Source organism: Mauremys mutica, chromosome 6, assembly GCF_020497125.1.
Source record: "Mauremys mutica isolate MM-2020 ecotype Southern chromosome 6, ASM2049712v1, whole genome shotgun sequence".
NCBI classification, from domain to species: domain Eukaryota; kingdom Metazoa; phylum Chordata; order Testudines; family Geoemydidae; genus Mauremys; species Mauremys mutica.
The window spans coordinates 69,093,664-69,114,736 of NC_059077.1; the positions used below are offsets into that span (position 1 = coordinate 69,093,664).

General features: G+C 41.5%; 1 protein-coding gene and 1 long non-coding RNA gene across 4 annotated transcripts in view; one reads left to right on the forward strand and one right to left on the reverse strand.

The window, feature by feature from the left end:
* The window catches only part of TRIM36 (tripartite motif containing 36), a 45,598-nt gene that overhangs the window by 15,841 nt on the left and 8,684 nt on the right, over positions 1 to 21,073 (reverse strand). For 2 of the 3 annotated variants that reach the window (XM_045020989.1, XM_045020990.1), the window contains exon 2: positions 10,403 to 10,640. In XM_045020989.1, coding sequence (XP_044876924.1) covers positions 10,403 to 10,640 — 238 coding nt within the window. Of the gene's footprint in view, positions 1 to 10,402; positions 10,641 to 12,109; positions 12,259 to 21,073 lie in introns of those variants that run through there. The other variant, XM_045020991.1, reaches the window with a different exon arrangement.
* Positions 12,215 to 21,073, forward strand: part of LOC123372686 — a 31,204-nt gene continuing 22,345 nt past the window's right edge. Inside the window, exons 1-2 of the long non-coding RNA XR_006580405.1 lie at positions 12,215 to 12,827; positions 16,811 to 16,890. This is a non-coding gene — a long non-coding RNA (uncharacterized LOC123372686). The remainder of the gene's footprint in view (positions 12,828 to 16,810; positions 16,891 to 21,073) is intronic.

The window sequence follows — 21,073 nt, forward strand, 5'->3', positions numbered from 1 at the left end:
GTTGGATTCAGAAGATATAGTAAGTAAAAAATTACTTCCAAATGAAATGGCAGTAAAAATATTTAACAATTCTGACTCCAGAGTTGCGATGTTGCAATTTTGTTTCTTGCTATAGTAAAATGTGCCAGTAGTGCTACATTCATGCCTCTTTCTTCATAGTAGGCACTGTATGCTCCAGTCATTCTGAAAGACAATACCAGTTAAATTCAGTCATTAATCTCGACAGAACTGTGCACGATGCGGAAAATGGCCTAATAAGTCTGTATTCATTCCTGGTGGCAAGTCACTTTGGCACAAATGCACTCCATCCAGTTACTTAAACTTGTCTGATTTTACACGGGAAGGGACTATCTACCCTACTAAGCTTGACAAATTTACATGGTAATTACATGAATGTGAAAAGCTGAAACCCAATCACTAACAGACCAAGAGTTACCATGATAAATCTAGTTTTGGATACTACATGGTTAAAATCTCCGACGCTTTCTGGAATCCACATTAGTGTTTGGGTGACTCTGTCCAAAGTGGAGATTGCTATTTAGTCTCACTTTTTGAGACTAAATAGCATTGTTCCCAGATGCATGTAGTTGAATTTGAGCGTTTACAAGTTTTATTATGGCTGCAACATATCCCAAGTGGAGCCACAACTACAAAACAAGATAAGCTGGACATTTAGAACACTAGGAAATCCCAACCAAATCTCCCAGTCAATCACAACATGCACAGACTGATTTGGCTTTTCCCAGCTGAATTGCTCAGAATTTAGCACTTTTAAACAAGGGTGTCAGAACCATCTCTGTGAAAGGAAGACTACTTCCAGTAAGGTTAAATGAGACAACAGCTCCAAGTCTGGGGGGCGGGGGGGGGAAGAGCTAAAAGGGGTTCTTACTGACAAGAAGTAATGTTCTGTCCTATAACAATAGAAGTTTCAATATAGCCAATTGATTGGGTGTTTTCACAGCTTCAGTTACCAGTCAAGAGGAATCCTGGCACCAAGAAGAGGTATCTAGTTTTTTGACGGTTTAATATAGTTTCACTTAGTCTGACAATATCAGCTTACTTAGGCTTCAAGGAATTTTGCTCTACTTTTAGTTGGGGAATATGGTGCATTATGGTGACATCAAATAACTGTGCACAAAACCCAAGAATTCCCCTGCTCCTTCTCTCAATAGCTATTCCATCTTCCCTTGTTCAAAGACTGGGATAAAGTGGCTAACTTCACCAAAAACACACACACACACACACATACACACCCCCCATAGCCTGTTTCCATTTTGAGTCTGCAAAACCCTGGAATAGCTCAACACTCCTACAAAGCCTCAGACAGGAAGTACTCAACTGATTTCATTCTTGAGCAAAGAAATAGAAGGAGTATCAGCCAAAAGGAGGCAATTTAAATAAATTCAAAATTGACTAAACTGGTATTTAGGCATGGTGCATATCCTCCCCTCCTTCTCCTGCCAGTAAGCTTGAAGTGATGCTTCTGTAACTAGAGCATGGCATTACCACCCTTTTCTCAAAAATGTTTTCAAATTCTGAGAATTGTGTTATGATGATTCATGCAACTGTAAATTAAGGCAATTTCCTCTTTTCTTTTTATGCATATGTTGGATCCCTTACAACCAAATTCTAAAGGAGAATGTCTCCCACCAACATACCTTCCACCTCTCACAGAGGTGGAGTAATTATGCTAACGGGACAGCGCTCTCCCATCAGCACAGCGCTTCACCAATAGACGTGCAGTTGTGCCAATGTAGCACAGTAGTGTAGACTTGCTTCAAGTCTTATAATTTATTAAGATCTTTTAAAGTGTTTAATTCTTTTCAAGAATAATTATCTTCTAAAAGGAAATTAGGCAATATCTGTATTTAGTCAGCTGCCTTAATTCAGAAAAAAATTATATAGTTTCCCAGAATTTTGAAAGTTTTCCTCGAGTATTAAGATTCCATTACGTGCAAAGCTATCTAGCGGTGCTGATCCCTAGCTGCCCCTAATATACCAACCAATTCAGAATTTTCTTCACAACTTCCAGCATTCTGCAACCTTTCTTTAAAAATATTCACACCAGGAACTAACACCCTTTTTACAACCGTTACTTTATGGTGAAAGAACTGTTTTTCAAAACATGTTCGGTATGGCAGGTATGTATACGCTTCTGGAAGTGAAAGGCCCATAGAGTGAGCAAGTGTGCACAAGCAGACAGTGACTTCCAATTCAGTAGGTTCTGTATTTCTGTCTAGAGAGCCTACAGAAAGATGGCCAGCTCAGACTTACGAATAAATACAATTAAACTGATTAGTGTAGTTATGGCAACGTACAGATTTCTGGCTAAAAAGGAATCCAAAGTGTTTGTGTACTTACTTGAAGCGAATTTAATAACCCAAGCTGGATGCCCTGCAACACCTGTAACTTGGCATAGATGAGCAACACACATGTAATGGATGAAAACAGTACTGATTTAAAAGCCTTATTTAAATGTACGCCCAGACACATGCACGTAAGTTTAAGTAATACACCTTCTACAGATACTTCAAAGAGAGCCTGAAAGGCCTGAGTAGAAGGATTATTTGGCATTCAAACCATGCAGTGAAGAGAAGCCACTAAAAGTAAGGTAATACTTACTGTCACTAATTAAGCAAATAAATAATGAAAACTAATGGTAGCTTGTAAAAACACAGCACATGAGCAGTTTAACATGCCAGCTAAATGAGCAATGACAAATAGCAAAATAGCAGGTGAAAAAAGTATAGTGCAGTGGTCAAGTTTAAAATAAGAACAATCAAACTCTTATCCAATAGCATGCTTTTGAAGTCTGGACCAAGTGACATACAGAAGTGGGGTTAATATTTGTTTAAACCCAAAAGTGAGTTAGTTGCCAACCAATTGTGGCCTTTCATTCTGTCACTTAAAACACAAAATCAGACCATGGTAAGGACTACATGCTTTACACATATACTGGTGACACCATGCCTAGAACAAAACATTCAGTGGCCAGGAAATCCAAAAGATCTTAAAAAGAGGTTCCATCCCTTTTTGTTAAATTTACTCCAATAATTTGATTTTTCTTAGACTCATGACTACTTCATGGCATTTAAGCCCTCTCAAGAGGGGAAAAGAGAATTTTTGCTAGTTAAAATAGCACCATATGCTAAATAGTTTTAGATACATGAAGAATTAGCCTCATCACTACTAATAGCTGCTCTTCATTTTTTTTAAGTCAATATAGTTGTTAAAAGATAAGATTTCTGTTTCAAAGATGGAGTAAATTGATCACAATGTGTGGTGAATAACCAGGCAGATTAATATATTATAGTTAATGAGATGGGTTCTGTTTCTCTTCCACCCTCATTCACAAAAGCAAAAATGTTAAATTTTGCAGATATACAAAAACGTAGAATATGCCTAGAAAAATTTCATAAAAACACTTCAACTTTTGTGGCTACCACTTTTAAAGCAAGCCAGAATGCTCCATGCCATCTCTTACATGTTACAAATCCAGCTTCTACCCATCAATTCTACACATACCTCCTACTAATATTCATACACTATCAAGATTATTATTTTCTACCTCTAAATTTTAGAATACTCTGCAAACAGAACGCTGCACTACTAATAAATAGCCTTACTTGTAAGTAGACGATATCCTACCAATTCACAGGTTCCCATGGCTACAGTTTAACTTCTACAGATTCTCTAACTCCATTAAAAAGATAAAAATATGGTTCTCTTGGCAAGCAGTTTAGACCCCAATCCTGCCAACAATTAACCACATGCTTATGTTTACTAACATGAGTAGTAAGTCAAGGCAACAAAATTGCACACATTTTATCTAAATTTTTTTTTAAATAATGTTTTCCTCTAAGAGAGTGTGCTAGATCAACATTTAAAATGTAGAACAGCATAATATATGGCAGTTAAACCAGGAAAGGGATCATGCACCTTAAAAATATAAATTGCTTGTTTGTGTTTTTCAGATAAAATATATCACATCACCAGCATTCTGTGATTATGGTGGATATGAAGACTGAATTTGTGGAGGGGTTAAAAAGATTAAAGGATACTTTAAAGTTTAACTGGATTTAGGGTGACCAGAAGTCCCGATTTTATAGGGACAGTCCTGACATTGGGGCTTTTTCTTATATAGGCTCCTATTACCCACTCCTCTCTGTCCCCCAATTTTTCACACTTGCTACCTGGTCACCCTAACTGGCTTCAGCTACAAACTTCTTAAATGAATTGATATTTCCACCTCCTGCCCACAGTTAGCATTTTTGTAAGATTCTTAGGAAAAAAGTTTCAAGTATTGACTTTCCTTTCAGATGATCTACCGGTCCAACGCCTTCGGCGGACCTGCCGCCAAAGCTGCGGACCTCTCGCAGAAACGCCGCCGAAAGCTCCCTGACTGCCGCCCTCACGACGACCGGCACGCCGCCTCCCCCGGCTTGCTGCCCCAAGCCCGCGCTTGCTGCGCTGGTGCCCGGAGCCGCCCCTGGGTGTTGCTTAGAACTAGAGCAGACATATAGCAGAAGTGATTTTTGACAATGCTTTTAAGGCTACTTGAACTGTCTGCAAACTGATGGCGATCTCTATTTTGATAGATCCATCATAATTTATTCCATATCATCAGGGGCGGCTCTAGAAATTACACCGCCCCAAGCAGGGCGGCGCGCTCGCCGCCCTTCCCCGGTCCCGCGGCCGGGGCAGAAGTGTCTGCGGCGGGTGCGCTGGTCCCGCGGCTCCAGTGGAGCATCCGCAGGCATGCCTGCGGGAGCTCCGTCCGAGCCGCGGGACCAGCGCACCCGCTGCAGTCATGCCTGCGGGAGCTCAAGCGGAGGCGCGGGAAGAGTGGACCCTCCGCAGACATGCCTGCGGCAGGTCCGCTCATCCCGGGGCTCCGGTGGACCTCCCGCAGGCATGACTGCGGAAGGTCCGCCGGAGCCAAATGCCGCCCTGCCGGGACAATGCCGCCCCACGCGCCTGCTTGGCACGCTGGGGTCTGGAGCCGGCCCTGCATATCATATTTCTAAACATTTGAGTGAAATAAGTTATATTAGTTTTTCCTCCAGTTTGATTTTTAGATTTGTGTGTTTAATGTGAAGTTTGGATTCAATTAATTTTCTGAAATCCATTCTTTTTTCCTCTCAACAGTATATACCAATTTAATCTCTTACGAAAGGTGTACTATAATTTGCAAGAACACCACATTATTTTCTCAATTTTTCTATTTACTTTGTGCATTTGACAATATTTAAATAAGTGAGTTTCAGTGCTTCCCCTGTTTGTGTGTGTCTGTCACACAGCAACAAAAAGGATTATTTAGCAAGACAGGAAAGTGCAATTGTAAAACCACAAAAATTGGCAGGGAAACTAGGAAGCAGGTTTAGTAACTGAAGCTATATATTTTTTGTAAATTGGTTATACTTGGGGTTGACTGTGTTCCTTTAAGCACTTTGAACATTTATAAAACAATACATTGTTTGGGAATTTTTGGATATGTGCAGAAACTAGAGCAGAGCTTGATAAGGAAACACTATCTAAAAACTTGAATTCCTAAACAACAATGTACTGTTACAAACAGCAATTTACAATTATCACTTACATGTAGTATCTTTAAGAAAGCTACAAGTGAATTTTCATAATTATCATAAGAACTTGTCAATGTTTCAGTGTCCCTCTGATGAGTGTTGGTATATCACAGGAACAGCAACTATTACACTACTACTTCCCAGCATTAATTCCACTCAACATTTTGGAAGTGACAGGAATAATCATCTCAGTATTTGACTGTCTGAAGAAGCTGTATAACCAAAGCCCTTCTAAAACAAAAATCACACAGAAACAAAAAAGGACACTTATACTACCAGATATTGGTATATCATTTTGAAGTGTCCTATTTTCCTCATGCCGAAATTCATTTCCTGGGTCCCAAAACTACCTTATCAGACTGGCAAGATGGCAGCTTCCTCTTTAGTAGTTACGTATAACATTCAAGTAGGGTTGCCACCCATGACAGTCCGGCTTTTGGCTTCTGTATCCCAGTGCCACTGAGGGTTGCCAGGTGCCCGGTTTTCTTCCAGAAAGTCTGGTCAGATGTGCTGACCGGACACCAAAAGTCGTTACCACAGGGCGGGGGGAGGCACGGGGTCATTAACCCATACCAGCCCCTGCTCAGCCAGGGCTACTTTCTAGCTGCAGGCAGGCTCCTTGTCAGGCTACAGCAGCTCTCATCCCAGCCCAGTAGCAGAGGGTGCCCAGCTGGAAGGGAAAGTAGCGGAGCAGGGGGCATGACCTTGGGAGTCCAGTTACCAGCCATTAGAAAAGTGACAACCCTATATTTAAGAAACCTTTAAAAAACGGTTTAGTTATTCACTCTTCTTTGTGATGGATTACAAATTTATATTGCCATTATTTTCCCTTTAAAGAAAGGATTACAACTGACCATAATTTACAGTATATAGAAGATCAATACTTTAATTAGGAATCACTGGAAGTAAAACTACAATCAGTTTTACTGGAACCTGGTTTTATAGCCTCTCAGGAAATGATTCCTTAGGAAAACAAAAACAATAGACAAAAAAATTTTGATGGTAAACTACAGAAATTAAGAGTAACACCAACAAAAAAAATATATTCTACAGGTTTTAGTCCAGTTGACCTTTAGATCAATCGCAGAACAGAATGAAAAGAATAACAATATTCCATAACTTTGGTCAAGTCTACAAAAGTGTAGCCTATGGACACTGATATTTAAAAACTATATGCTAACCAATTATATTTAAATTAAGATCTAAATATTACACTATCTACAGCCATACAAGAAGTGAAGCATTTCTACCTCTCCACCCAAAAGACCTCCGCTGCGTGGCTGTGAACAATGAACAGAAAGCTGTTTTTAGAAACAGAATAAATTCACCGTTGGTTTACAAAAGATAAAGCAGCAACTCTTTTCTTCTGCACTGCAGCTGCCAGGTGCCCAGGGGAAATTAAAAAATATTTAGTTTCCTAATACGCTATACAGTTATAATGCATAAATGGGGGAGAAAAACAAAAATCAAGCTCTCTTTTACTGTATTTCAGAATCATTCATCATTTACACAGCATTGGAGACCTAAACACTTTATATGATTTTTGTAGTATAATGGCATTATACTTAAATATTTGCTTTCAAAATTATAAGCCACCCTTATATTAATTAAATTATCATAAATTCTCCAATCTATAAAATTAGGGCCAAGATTTTTTAAAGTAAGCATTTGTGTACAGTTTAAGTTAGAGGATAAACCATTTACCAACTTCAGACATTTTTGGCAATATTATGGCAAACAGCATTCGTAAATAGCAAGTTGTGTGGATAATAGCTCCATAATAGAAACCAATTTGCTTTTGGCACTTAGAATTAAATGGTCAAGACAGCAATTAATTAATGTGAAGTAGTAAAAACTAATTCTTTATTAATCATGACTATGCCATATTTATTTATTTATATATATATATATATATATATATATGAGACTTGGCAGAATTGTTTTATATATAATTTCAACAGATATTGTTTATTTTTGAACATTTTTTTATTGAAATAAATTTTCACAGTTGCAGGAAATTATGGGGGAGGGTCAGACAATTATTTAATGACAGTAGATGCTAAGATTCAAAAAAGTTAAAATTTAAAGCTTTAACTCACATTATCAACATCATATGTCAAAATATACAAATAGTCAAACTCTAGTAAGTTCTTAGTTTGCTTATCTTTCCATTTCTGTTACTGCCAATGAAAATGTTTTTTCATTGTTTTATGTATGCGTGGTGAAATGTATTGGTACGTTAATAAATCTTAATATAGTTTATTATAGGACTGGCTACAAGCGTTGTCCTTGATGTGAGATCTAAGGCACAACTGACCTGGGCAAGCGACTGGTCCTTCAGGACTAGGAGCAACATGAATATTGCTGTGATTCTTGGTCTTAAGGACCATCTATCATGGAAATACACTCACTTGCCAGGGTGACAAAACGGACGGGAGTATCCCGGGGACCGTCAGTGAATCTGTTTAAGGCTGTTAATGTGCCTGAAGTGTTTGCACAGGGTACAGTTGGTTGGGGAAATCTACATTTAGAACTCACAACCAATTTAGGGTGTGTGTCCTGTTTTTTCAAGTCTGCCCTGAGCTTTGTACTCATGCTCTTGGGCCACTGTTGGGATCATTACAAAGTCAATGGGAGCTTTGCACATAAATTAGCATTTTGTACCAAGTACCTGTACTCTGAAAAATCAGACCCTAGGCGTCTCAAATTGGGCACCCTAAATTACTTGTCACTTTTTTTACAATATTTACAAAAATATAATCTCTGTATTTCCGGTCTTTCATATGTAAAATGGGGATGAAAATACCACCTCACCTCAGAAGTGTTGTAAAGATTAATTAATTAATATTTGTAATTAACTAAGATGTTTGTAAAGAATTAAGATACTAAAATGAGAGTACCACAGAAAAGTTCCAGAGGAAATTAATAATTATGTGTTCAGTGCAGAGTTTGGATGGCATGTGGCACATAGCGCATGGGGTTATATACTGAATAAGCTACCCATTCAATGAGCACTGTTCATCCTGCACACTGAATGAGGCACGCATCTTATGGATAAAATAGTATGTGGTCATGTAATTACAGACAGTATCATAGTGCATATGCACAAACGGGCCCAATTATGGTTGTACCGTCAACACTTAGTTCTGCCATTTCTTAGCTTCCACACGCTTGATTTTGCAACCCAAGAGTTCTTTTTACAAGTTTGGTTTTGTTTGTGTTTGGTCTGGATGTAATAGTACACAAAATGTGAAGATGGTAAATTACTGTATTAACATCACAAACAGGATTCCTAGCCTCAAACGACACTTCCTGAGTGACAGCAAGCCAAAATACAAAATATTAGAGGGTAACTAATTTCAAACTAGGATTTTTTTTTTTAATTAGCAAATCCAGGTGTGCAACATATTGGTCAAACTCCACCCTTTTTGGGGGGCAGGGCAGGAAAAAGGACACAGAGAGGTATAACTAGCCACAGTCCTAATTTAAGTGTTCTTTAAAAGATGGTGATGCAAGTTTCTGCTCTTGAGAAATGAAAGACAAGAAATTAACATCCCTAAAACCTGAGATACAAGTTTTAGGAATTTGTCTACACATGAAAGTTATTCCATAATAAAGGTAGGGCTTGAATTTAAAAGGAATCCACTTTGGAATTGGATTAAGCTAACTCAGGAAAAAAAACACTCTGATTCCAAAATAAGAGTGTCCAAACTCAGAGTTATTCCAAAGCGACAGCTATTCCATAATACCTGCAAGTGCAGCCATCCCTTGAGATTTTTTTTTTTAAGTGTTACAGAGTACTCTTACACTTATTTACATTTAATAAGGTGTATTTCTTTTACTTAACATCTATGAATATTTAATTAATAGAATAAGGTTAAGCTAAGTGTCTTCAAGATAAAGTCAGACATGAATTAACAGTTAAAGAAACCAGTAATTAAGTATTCCTTGATACTTTACACAGAGAACTCTGGTTCAATCTTCTTGCAAAGTTTTCTGCTTGAAGAGTTCTGATATCACATATGGAAAGTAATCTACTAATATACCTTAGTGAAATGCATGAAGCAAAGGAGATATATAGTTTTTAAAAGCTGCACCAAAAAGACTCCAAAGGAAACCAAAGCCACCAGACTGTGAGCAGCATAAAGCCTGGAGACCAACCCAAACAAAAAACATGGCATTTTCTAAAGATATCTAAGGCCTGGTCTACATTAAGGGGGGGGGGTGTCGAACTAGGGTACGCAAGTTCAGCTAATAGCGTAGCTGAACTCGAAGTACCCTAGTTCGACTGACTTACCCATCCAGACGCGGCGGGGTCGAACTCCGCAGCTCCAAGGTCGACTCCGCCACCGCCGTTCGCGGTGGAGGAGTTCCGGAGTCGACCGGAGCGCGCGGGGAGTTCGAACTATCGCGTCTTGATTCGAACTCCAAGAAGTCGAACTCACTGCGTCGACCCGGACGGTGAGTATAGACCTACCCTAAGATTATGTCACATTAAAACAGCCATAGTGACCAGGGTAATTTCGCATCAGAAAAATTATAGCTATGAACCAATTTACAGGATACTATATTTAAAAACTATTTTATATATCTCCACTAGAGTATCTCAACTTTACAATAGGACATTCCCACGTCCAATATTTGTTTGTGCATGCTATAAATAAAGACCGAAAACTAAACCATTCTGAAGTTATTCATGTGACAACGTTCAACATTAAAAGTATCAGATGACACCTTTACTAAGGCGTAGACCATTCATATTAAAATCAGTCTTCTACATAAAATTCCCAGAGCACAAACAATATTCTGGTACATACCTGATCTATTAACCCTGTCAATTCTATCCAAACTAGGAGAATGGATTCGAATACGAGGGCTACTTTGATTGGAGGATTCAGAGCCTAGATCAGTGAAAGAGTCTTCAAGTGTGAAGAAGAGAATTTCTTTTACACATTTGTGACAGATACTGTGCTGACAAGGGAGGATCAGTGGATGGGTAAATAACTCCTTGCATGCTGGGCAGATGAGCTCTCGTTCAATATTCTTAATGGTAACCTTCAAAAGAGAGAGGTGAGGAGGAAAGCAAAATTAAGAAAAGATCAGAATCTGAGCCAGTAACACTCACATTATATACAAACATTCAAAACTACATTTACATCTTACATCAGAAAAAGAAAGTGGCTCCAAAAATACAAGCACAACAAAGCTAAGGCTTGCATCTCAGGTCCTCCATCAAAAATGAGAAGTCTACTGTAAAAACAAAGCGGGTTTTGTTTTGTTTTTTTAATTAATCATAAAGTACCTGTCTTTTGGCTTTGCAGTTCATCTTCTAAAAGGGCCAAAAAATCTGTAATACCAGATTCACTATCTACATTACTAACACCACACCTCCTGTACTGTGTTTATTATCCAAAGGGAGTGCAAATAGTAAATATAGTAAGCAAAAGTGAAACTGTCTAGAGTCAATATCAACTCCTTTTAGTTCTACTTCTCCTGCTTTGCACAATAATCTGCATAAGAGCTGTAAATGCCATTAAAAAAATGAAAAATGTAACAATCCTGAAAACATATGAGGTTTTGCATGGGGTTTTTTTGTTTGTTTTTTTAAGTAAAAGCCATGTGTTCATGCTTTAACTACCTGAAAGTATCACTTGACTATAAATAACTGTTAATCAATTGCATTATTCAATTTATTTCAGTATATCTGGTTACAAAAACTTCTTCCATAAGAAAGATCCAAGTTCTCAATAAGTAGCTCTGGATAAACTATTCCTCACACATCTACTTAAGCTTGCTTTTCTCTAGCATGCATTCAATAGTTGGGTTTACTCTTCTTTCCTCCAAGTTCCTAACAATCATGAAGAATACAAGAAAGCACATTGTTTCTAAGGAGGCGGGAGACCGGGGGGAAGGTTCCTGTCCCAATTACAGTCCAGTCAAAGTAAATTATAGCCTGGTTGAATGAATTAGGAGAAACGCTCTGCAACGCCCTAGGGAATGGTGCTTTGTGAACTGGGTTTGGTGGGGTGGAGGAAAGGAGGGCGCTTGGCTGCTAAAGCATCAGTGAGTAATGGGCAACCTTTCTTCGGCCCCCCAAAACAAAGGCTTCTCCAGCCACACCCCCAGGAGGGCTTTCTGGAGGGCGCTCTCCAGGCAGGGCTGTCAGACGGGAGCAGGGAAGGGCGGCGGAGCTGCAGCAGGATGAGTCTGCAGAAAGCCTGCAATCCACGCGCCCAGGTTTCCAGCGCCCGAGAGGGACGCAGCAGGGAGCAGCGCCGCCGCCTGCAGCTCTCGGGCTGGGTGCGGCGGGGCAGCCGCTGCAGTTACAGGAGCACGGGGACAGCACGACGCGCCAGGGCCGGCAGCGGGGCTAAAGGCAGGAAGTTTGGGGCGTCCACGAGCCCCGCCGGCTGGGGGAATCTCCCACCTTCACAGCGCCCCGGGACCCTCCGGGGCCAGGCACCCACCGTCCGCCCGACCCCCACCCCGAGCCGGCCGCAAGAACCCCCGCGCCCCGCACTCACGGCGGGCTCCAGCCGATCGCCCTCCATCCTGGAACCGCCCGGGCTCGGGCTCTCCTGCGGGCGGAGCGCGGGGCCGGAGCAGGCTGCAGGCTCCCAGACAGCGCAGCAGCTGCCCGCTGGCCGGGGCGGGGCGGCCTGGCAACGGCGCCCACCGCACAATGAGGGGCGGGGCGACACCTGGCACCTTTGTCCGGGAGGAGGGAGCGCGGCCCTCGCCCCACCCGAACCGCCCCCAGCCCGCCCGGCTCCCGCCCGCCCGCCGAGAGGAGGGCAAGGGGCAGCGCCGGGGGGCGGGGCGCGGCTGGGACCGGCGCTGTCCAGCAGGGACCGGCCCCAGTGCCACCGCACAGCACCCAGGGCCACGCCCAGCGCGGCAGGCGGAGGGCAGGAGACTCGCTGCTCCCCCCCGCCTCAGAGAGGGGACAGAGGGCAACACACTCCCCCTCATCCTGCAGGAGACTAAGCCCAGACTGGCTTCCCTTAAAATCCAGCCGGGGGAAGGAAGGATTGTCCTCCTCCTCCCCCTGTAAATGAGACGTGGCAGGGGGACAAACTCTAGCAACAAGGGGAGACGTTAGAGGTGATCAACAGGTTTTTTGTTTTTTAAATGAAACAAGTCACAGTGGAAGAGGGGGTACAGAACGGGACAGTCACACCTAAATATCCCACCCTCTCTGTTTACTCTTGACTATTTGTTTTCACTGGAGGTGGGGGAAGAGTTAAGTATTTTTCAAATTAACATTTCAAGTTTGTATTGTTATATCACAGTATCGACTATTTTACATATTAACATACTCCATGTGTACACCACAATAAAGTACCTAAATCTGTGACTGTGCACACATTCAGAAAATCCTTAATGCTACCTTATGCCACAAGGAAAAGTAAACAACATCTCCCATCTACATTTTAAAACACTTTGTGTTTTCAGTGCCAAATTATCCAGGTGGTGCTAGCAGGCTTGCAGATTTGCCAAGGCTGCAGAAGCTCCAGCTGGTGCAAAATGCAGCTGCCTACTACGTGTATGGTTTATACTGCCAGGAGCACGTCCAGCCTGCACTCCATTACCTCCCTCCCAATGCACCACCCTTGCCCTTTCAAGGCTTTGGTCATAATCTTTAGAGCCAGGAATGAACCAAATTCCAGACGCATTAGAGTACACAAAAGGTAACACTTTCAAACGTGCCTAAATCACTTTTGAAATCTAGATTTAGGAACCTAAATCTCAATCTCACTTTGAAAATGGGATTTATGCACTTCCAAAAGTTTTACTCAACATCTCTATTTATGAACCATCAAGACAAAAGCACTTCTCTGGGACAACGCAGATCATACAACTGAGGGAAAAAAGCATGTGGTACGTCTACACTACGGGATTATTCCGAATTTACATAAACCGGTTTAACAAAACAGATTGTATAAAATCGAGTGTGCGCGGCCACACTAAACACATTAAATCGGTGGTGTGCGTCCACGGTCCGAGACTAGCGTCGATTTCTGGAGCATTGCACTGTGGGTAGCTATTCCGTAGCTATCCCATAGTTCCCGCAGCCTCCCCCGCCCCTTTGAATTTCCGGGTTGAGATCCCAGTGCCTGATGCGGCAAAAATCATTGTCACGGGTGGTTCTGGGTAAATGTCGTCAGTCACTCCTTCCGCTGGGAAAGCAACGGCAGACAAGCATTTCATGCCTTTTTTCCCTGGAAGATGCCATAGCATGGCAATCATGGAGCCTGTTTCGCCTTTTGTGACTGTCACCGTATGTGTACTAGATGCCGCTCACAGAGGCGATTCAGCAGCGCTACACAGCAGCATGCTTTTGCTTTTGCATGATAGCAAAGATGGTTATCAGCCATATTGTACCATCTACCATACCATAAATTGGTAATAAGATGATCGTGGCTACCAGTCCTTTTGCACTGTGCCATTTGCTGCTGTCATAAGTGCCCCTGGCTGCTCTTAGCCAGGGGCGCAAAAGCCAAAATTGGGAATGACTCCCTGAGTCAATCCCTCCTTTTTGGTATCTAAAAATAGAATAAGTCCTGCCTAGAATATGGGCAAGTGTACTAGAGAACCACTGTATCAGAGAACCAGAGAGCACAGCTGCTCTGTGTCAGATCCTGCAGAAATTATGAGCTGTATTCTATTCACAGGGGGTGCTCCTGCAACAACCCCACCTGTTGATTCCGTTCTTCCCTCAGCCTTCCTGGGCTACCGTAGCATTGTCCCCCCACTTGTGTGATGAAGTAATAAAGAATGCAGGAATAAGACACAGTGACTTGTTAGTGAGATATGAGTGGAAGGCAGCCTCCAGCTGCTATGATAGTCCAGACAGGACAGTAAGGAGGGTGTAGGAGAGGAGCCCAGCATCCCTCTGCTAGTTCAGGGGCAATTGAATCTTTTCTTTACACATGAAGGGTGGGGGCTGATGGAGCTCAGCCCCCTGTTGCTATGATGACGATGGTTATCAGCCATATTGTACCATCTACCAGGAAAAATTAGGGCCAGGCGCCCTTGATCGACCTAACAGATGCTAGTCAGCATGGTTACCAGTCCTTTTGCACTGCCCCATGTGCCAATAGACTGATGATGAGGACGGATACCAGTCGTTTTGTACCATCAGCCATCCATAGCGTGGGGGGAGCAAGGATGTTGGTGTTGAGTGCTGCACCATTGCGTCTATCTGCAGCATTCAGTAAAGATAGGGTGACATGTAAAAGAGTCAAGAGAGGATTGTTTTCCCTTTCACTTCTGGGGGTGGGTGGGGGTGTGCGTAAATTGCCTAGCTATGCCCTGACCCACCGCGGACACTGTTTTTGACCCTAGAAGCATTTGGAGCTCAGCCAAGAATGCAAATGCTTTTCAGAGACTGCAGGAACTGTGGGATAGCTTGAGTCCTCCAGTCCATGAGCGTCCACTTGATTCTTTGGCTTTCCGTTACGCTTGTCACGCAGCAGTGCGCTGAGTCCCTGCTATGGCATCTGTCTGGAGATATTTAAAAAATGATTTTGAGCGCTGATAGAACAGATTTGCCTGCCCTTACAGCGATCACGTCCGCATCGTCCATGCGGGAGCTCTTTCTTTATTTTGATTTTTAACTGCATCACCACCCGTGCTGATCGGAGCTCCACGCTGGGCAAACAGGAAATATTCAAAAGTTCACGGGGCTTTTCCTGTCTACCTGGCCACTGCATCCGAGTTCAGATTGCTGTCCAGAGCGGTCAGTGGTGCACTGTGGGATACCGCCCGGAGGCCAATACCGTCGATCTGCGGCCACACTAACCCCAATCCGATATGGTAATACCGATATTAGCGCTACTCCTCTCATTAGGGAGGAGTACAGAAACCAGTTTAAAGAGCCCTTTATACCGATATAAAGGGCCTCTTAGTGTGGACGGGTGTGGCGTTAAATCGGTTTTACGCTCCTAAAACCGGTTTAAAAGCGTAGTGTAGACCAGGCTTGAGAATTGGAGACAAGGTAAATACAACTTGTCTACATGGGAAATTGACTGGATAAGCGCCCCATGTGGACACACTTATCCCAGTGTAAGAGTGTCCACACAGAAAGCTATTCTGGAATAGATAGTGCTTTATGCTTTATAGTCACACTCTACATTATACAGTAATAACTTCCCTGTGTCCATAAGCCCTGTCTATATTAAATAAATTTGCACCAGTGTAATGGTATAACTGCATCAATATCATTAAGGGTTTGCACCATAAACATGCTGCACTGATGTAAAGCAGTGCTTACACAAGTTTAGCTTGATCCTTTAACATACCAAACCAAACTCATGTAAGTAAAATTCCTTAATGTAAACAAGGCCTTTGTCGAAGGTATCCAGCTGTGAAGTAAAATCAAGAGACTAGATGAGTTTAGAATCTGACTATCTTTAAGAAACTGCAGTTACCTCTCTCTTTGATCACATTTTCCCACCATGACCAAAATGACACTCTCAACAACCGTTCTCATCTATTTTTTCTCTCCCTCCCCATTCTTCCCCCTAAAATAAAATAAATAAATAAAATAGAACCCTACTCCAAGCACAGACTTCAAGGACACCAAAAGGGAGAATAGCCACTCTCTGAAGTTCAGAGACTTTGCTATTGTCAATCTAATTAACACAAAGTGCTCAGGTACTGAGGGGATGGGGTGCAGTAAAACAAAGTTTTTTTTGTTTATGTTGATAGAATTGAGGCTCTATCAGCAATGGAGACAAAGAGCATTTTCTCTACAAGAAAATGGTATACTATATTATGGGGGAAAAGAGAGAGACAGGTACACTTTCTAGTAGCCATCATACATCTCAAAAGCATTTAAATAAGACTGCCTAGGATGAAATGGAAAATTCTACCAGCATAGGCACCAATGTTCTATGATCAATGTATGTCCTTGTTGTGAACTAATCACAGAACAGTGATGCCTATAGTGATAGAATTCTCAGTTTCATCCTACTAATGTTGATACAGAAGCACCATCCTGCGCCTATCTTTGTAGCTAAGGAACAACTAGCAATAAAGGAATGATTCTTCTTTGCAGCAGGATGGGCCTTCTGCAGTCTAGTGGAAGTACATCATAGTTCAAGACTGGGTCTGAGGGCATGCCTATATTTACCTCCAGAGTGATCGATCCAACAGGGGTCATTATCACATTTAGTGAAGACGCAATAAATTGACTGCTGAGCACTCTCATGTTGACTCAGGTACTCCATCGGAGCAAGAGGTGCAGGCAGAGTCGACGGGGGAGCGCCAGCAGTCGACTTACTGCAGTGAAGACACCGCGGTAAGTAGATCTAAGTCTACTAAGTACATCAACTTCAGCTACGTTATTCACATAGCTGAAGTTGCATAACTTAGATCGATTCTTCCCCCCGCCGTGTCAACCAGTATTGTGCTGAGAAAATAGCTCGGCAAGAACTCAGAAATTTGTGGGGAGAAAAGCACCAGATGTCATTTTATAGTCATCTGAAAGAACACTGCAAGGTACCTCTTTCTCAACTGGTGTCCTGGGAGCGAGAGACTGGAATTCAAGATTTTCCCAAAAAGGGAAGAGGGGCAAACAAAAAGGGAGGGGAATGAAGGGGGCAGGGGGAAGGAACAAATACATTGAACTGATTGTGTCCAAAACTAGAAGAAGTCAGGAATTCCCACCTAATCCCACCTCTGTGGCAATGGGAAAAAGCACTTAACTGCTGTGATTTTCTATACTAGAAAAGTGCATCAGTTTAAACTAAATTAAATTTTTACACTGAGCTACGTAAACAAGTGCTAAACTCTAAAGTAGAGACACGTAATCCAATTTGACCCTTGTTTGTATCGATTTACCTTAAATAAGTAGTTTAACATAAGGTAGGATTGAACCTGGTTTGTGTGCATCGTCTTTATGGATTTGCACTAGTTTAATTAGACGGATTTTAAAAAAAAATAATAAACTAGGTCACTTTTCTGGTATAGGCAAGGTCCTAATTCTTATCTAGATAAGGGGATAAGATTATCTGCCTTCTAGGCTGTGCCCATGCTAGACTATTTTGGGAAATTTCCCACCATTGCTGCATTAGGTTAGATTAGGAAAAACAGGGTGCACTCTCTGCCAGGCCAGCTCATCTTGCTTAGAACAGGTCTGGACAACAGTGGTAAAGAAACCTGTGTCCTGTTTTCACCTATGCTTGTTGTTGCCACCACTGGTGGGAAATTTCCCCCAAAAAGTTTAGTACAGATAAGACCTCAGAGTGTTTAAAACATAAATCTTCAAACTGCTGTACAAATATTAAGGTGCACTGTGTGTTAAAAATGCACTGGGTGTTTTCCAGTCACCAAAAACAAAAGTAAACAAACAAAGGAACAAAACAAAACAAAAAAAAGGACATGGTCCTTGCCCCAAAGAGCATCAAATGTATGTCATCCAAGGCATCGGAAAGAAATGTGGAGTGTAATTTTAGAAAAGCGGGGAGGAACAGGCCAGGAGCTCTCTCTTCTTTAATGGTAGCGTGGATGGATAAAAACATAAGAATGGCCACACTGGGTCAGACCAAAGGTCCATCTAGCCCAGTATCTTGTCTTCCAACAGTGGCCAATGCCAGGTGCCCCGGACGAAATGAACAGGAAATCATCAAATAATCCATCCCGTCATGCATTCCCAGCTTCTGGCAGACAGAGGCTAGGGACACCATCCCATCCTGGCTAAGAGCTATTGATGGACCTATCCTCCAGGAATGTATCTAGTTCATTTTAAACCTGTTATAGTCTTGGCCTTCACAACATCCTCTGACAAAAGAGTTCCACATGTTGACTGTGTGTTGTGTGAAAAGATACTTCCTTTTGTTTGTTTTAATCCTAATGTCTATTAATTTCATTTGGTGACCCCTACTTCTTGTGTTATGAGTAAATAACACTTCCTTATTTACTTTCTCCACACCAGTCATGATTTTATAGACCTCTATCATATCCCCCCTTAGTCATCACTTTTCCAAGCTGAAAATTCCTAGTCTTATTAATCTCTCCTTCTATGGCAGCGGTTCCATACCACTAATCATTGTTGTTGCCCTTTTCTGAACCTTTTCCAATTCCAATATATCTTTTTTTGAGATGGGGCGACCACATCTGCACACAGTATTCAAGATGTGAGCATACCAGGAATTTATGGAGGCAATATATTTTCTGGTTTAATATCCTATCCCATTTCTTAATGATTCTCAACATTCTGTTCGCCTTTTTGACTGCCGCTGCACATTGAGTGGACGTTTTCAGAGAACTATCCACAGTGACTCCAAGATCTCTTTCTTGAGTGGTAACAGCTAATTTAGACCCCATCATTTTTTATTATATAGATAGATAGATATAGATAGTTGGGATTATGTTTTCCAATGTGCATTACTTTGCATTTATCAACATTGAATTTCACCTGCCATATTGTCGCCCAGTCACCCAGTTTTGTGAGATCCTTTTGTAGCCCTTTGCAGTCTGCTTTGGACTTAACTATCTTGAGTAGTTTTGGATCATCTGCAAATTTTACCACCTCACTGCTTACCCCTTTTTCCAGATCATTTATGAATATGTTGACTAGGACTGTTCCCATTTCAGACCTCTGAGGGACACCCTATTTACCTCTCTCTGTTCTGAAAACTGACCATTTATTTCTACCCTTTGTTTCCTACATTTTAACCAGTTACCACTCCACGAGAGGACCTGTTATCCCATAACAGCTTACTTTGCTTAAGAGCCTTTCAGATAAACAGCTGAAAAACCCAGAGGTTTGTGTGCGTCTCACCTTCCCCTTTTCCAACATGCTTCCATTTGAAAATATACAGAATACATCCTCTCCACTCACATCCAGGACAAAAAAATAAATTAAACCCCCACATGATATGGATTAGCGTCTTTAGATATTGGGGGAGGGGCAGAAACAATACCATCTGTGGTCATGTATAGTTAAGCTTGTGAAAAAAAACGCATTAGCTAGAAAATTCAAAGTTAAGACATACAATGTCCTTAATTCACACAATGAAAAGAGGTTTAGTTAATTAAACAGATTGAGTTATGGCCTGAGTTTCAATGTTAAAAGGCTGTCAAGTTTGATAAGCCCTACGTTTGACCTACATGTTACATACACACACACACACACAAAAACACAAAATAAAGTCAGTTTAAAAGAATGTAATCAAGATAGTCAGGTATGTTCCCCCCCCCCCCGAAATTCTTTAATGATGTTACTAATGCCACTTCAGATGATTCATGAATACCAAAAAATTGTGAATAGTAATTTGCTTTTCATCATTATTTACTTTACTGGGCTTGAACAGTGAAATTTGACTGGTAAATTGCATTTGCTGGAAATGGTGAACACAGTGGTGATCTTCTTTGCATTTTCAGCATTGCAAAGAAATATTTATATTCAAAACAGAGGAAAAGGGTTTATTTATTTAAAAAAAAAGACAGATGCAGCCATTTTATTTCAAGTTTGCTTTGTAAACCACCCTCCTAACAAAATCCAGAATGTTGTACTTAAAGTTACTGGCATTAATAGTGTCACTAATTTTTATATGCTTTTTAACTGGAAAATGTCAGTTGGCCAAATCTCATGTAGCCCTGTAGCAAAGACAAGGGAGGAAAAACAGGTTAGTGAGGAAATGTTTTATTGTCAAGCTTCCAAGAGGCTAATAAACCATGAATTAAGACTTAATTTGGAAATTTATGAGTAACTGCATTGTCCTTTACATTTAAGAATTCCTTGATTCTATATGCATGTTCCATCAGAGCTTTGAAAGCATCACCCAGTTTTGTCTACACTAGCAAGAATACCCATTGCTAACAGACATGACTGAATTGGTGCTGAATACGGTTCAACTATCAAGTGCAGCCAAGAACAAACCCTGTTTGGCATTGCCACCATCTCTGAATAGTACTGAGCAGGGTTTGGCCTTGGCAACGCTTGCACTTATAACACAGTCCACACTAGTTCAAAAGGTACCCTTGCCAATACCCGTTACCAACAACGGTTAATTTTGCTAGCATAGATGAGGCTTTAACCCTACACCTCCCAATTGCATTGTAGTGCCAACAATTGTTATTGTCAGGATTTTGTGAGTGACTATTTGTTCAATCCTATAATCGATCACTAAGGTATTACCTTGTTTGTGTGTCTGTTTACTTTGACTTCAAAGTACTTTGAGAGCAGGATTTTAATTAGCTGGGTCTCCCCAGCCTATTAAGACACTGCATGGATGAAAGGTCTGAGAGGCCTGGGCTCCAACTAGTAGATCTGGAAAGGAGAAACACGTGTTCTCTCTTTAACCCCTCCCCTTTAATCCCCCTGGACACCAAATTTACTATCTTTTTGACATCCCCTGACTCCAGAACTACAGCATTCTCAGGGCAGTTTCCCCTGCGTCATTTTTGTTCATATTGCTGCATCACTGAGAAGGAAAAGGAAGGGAAGCGCCATTAAATAAGTTAGTCAGAAAACCACC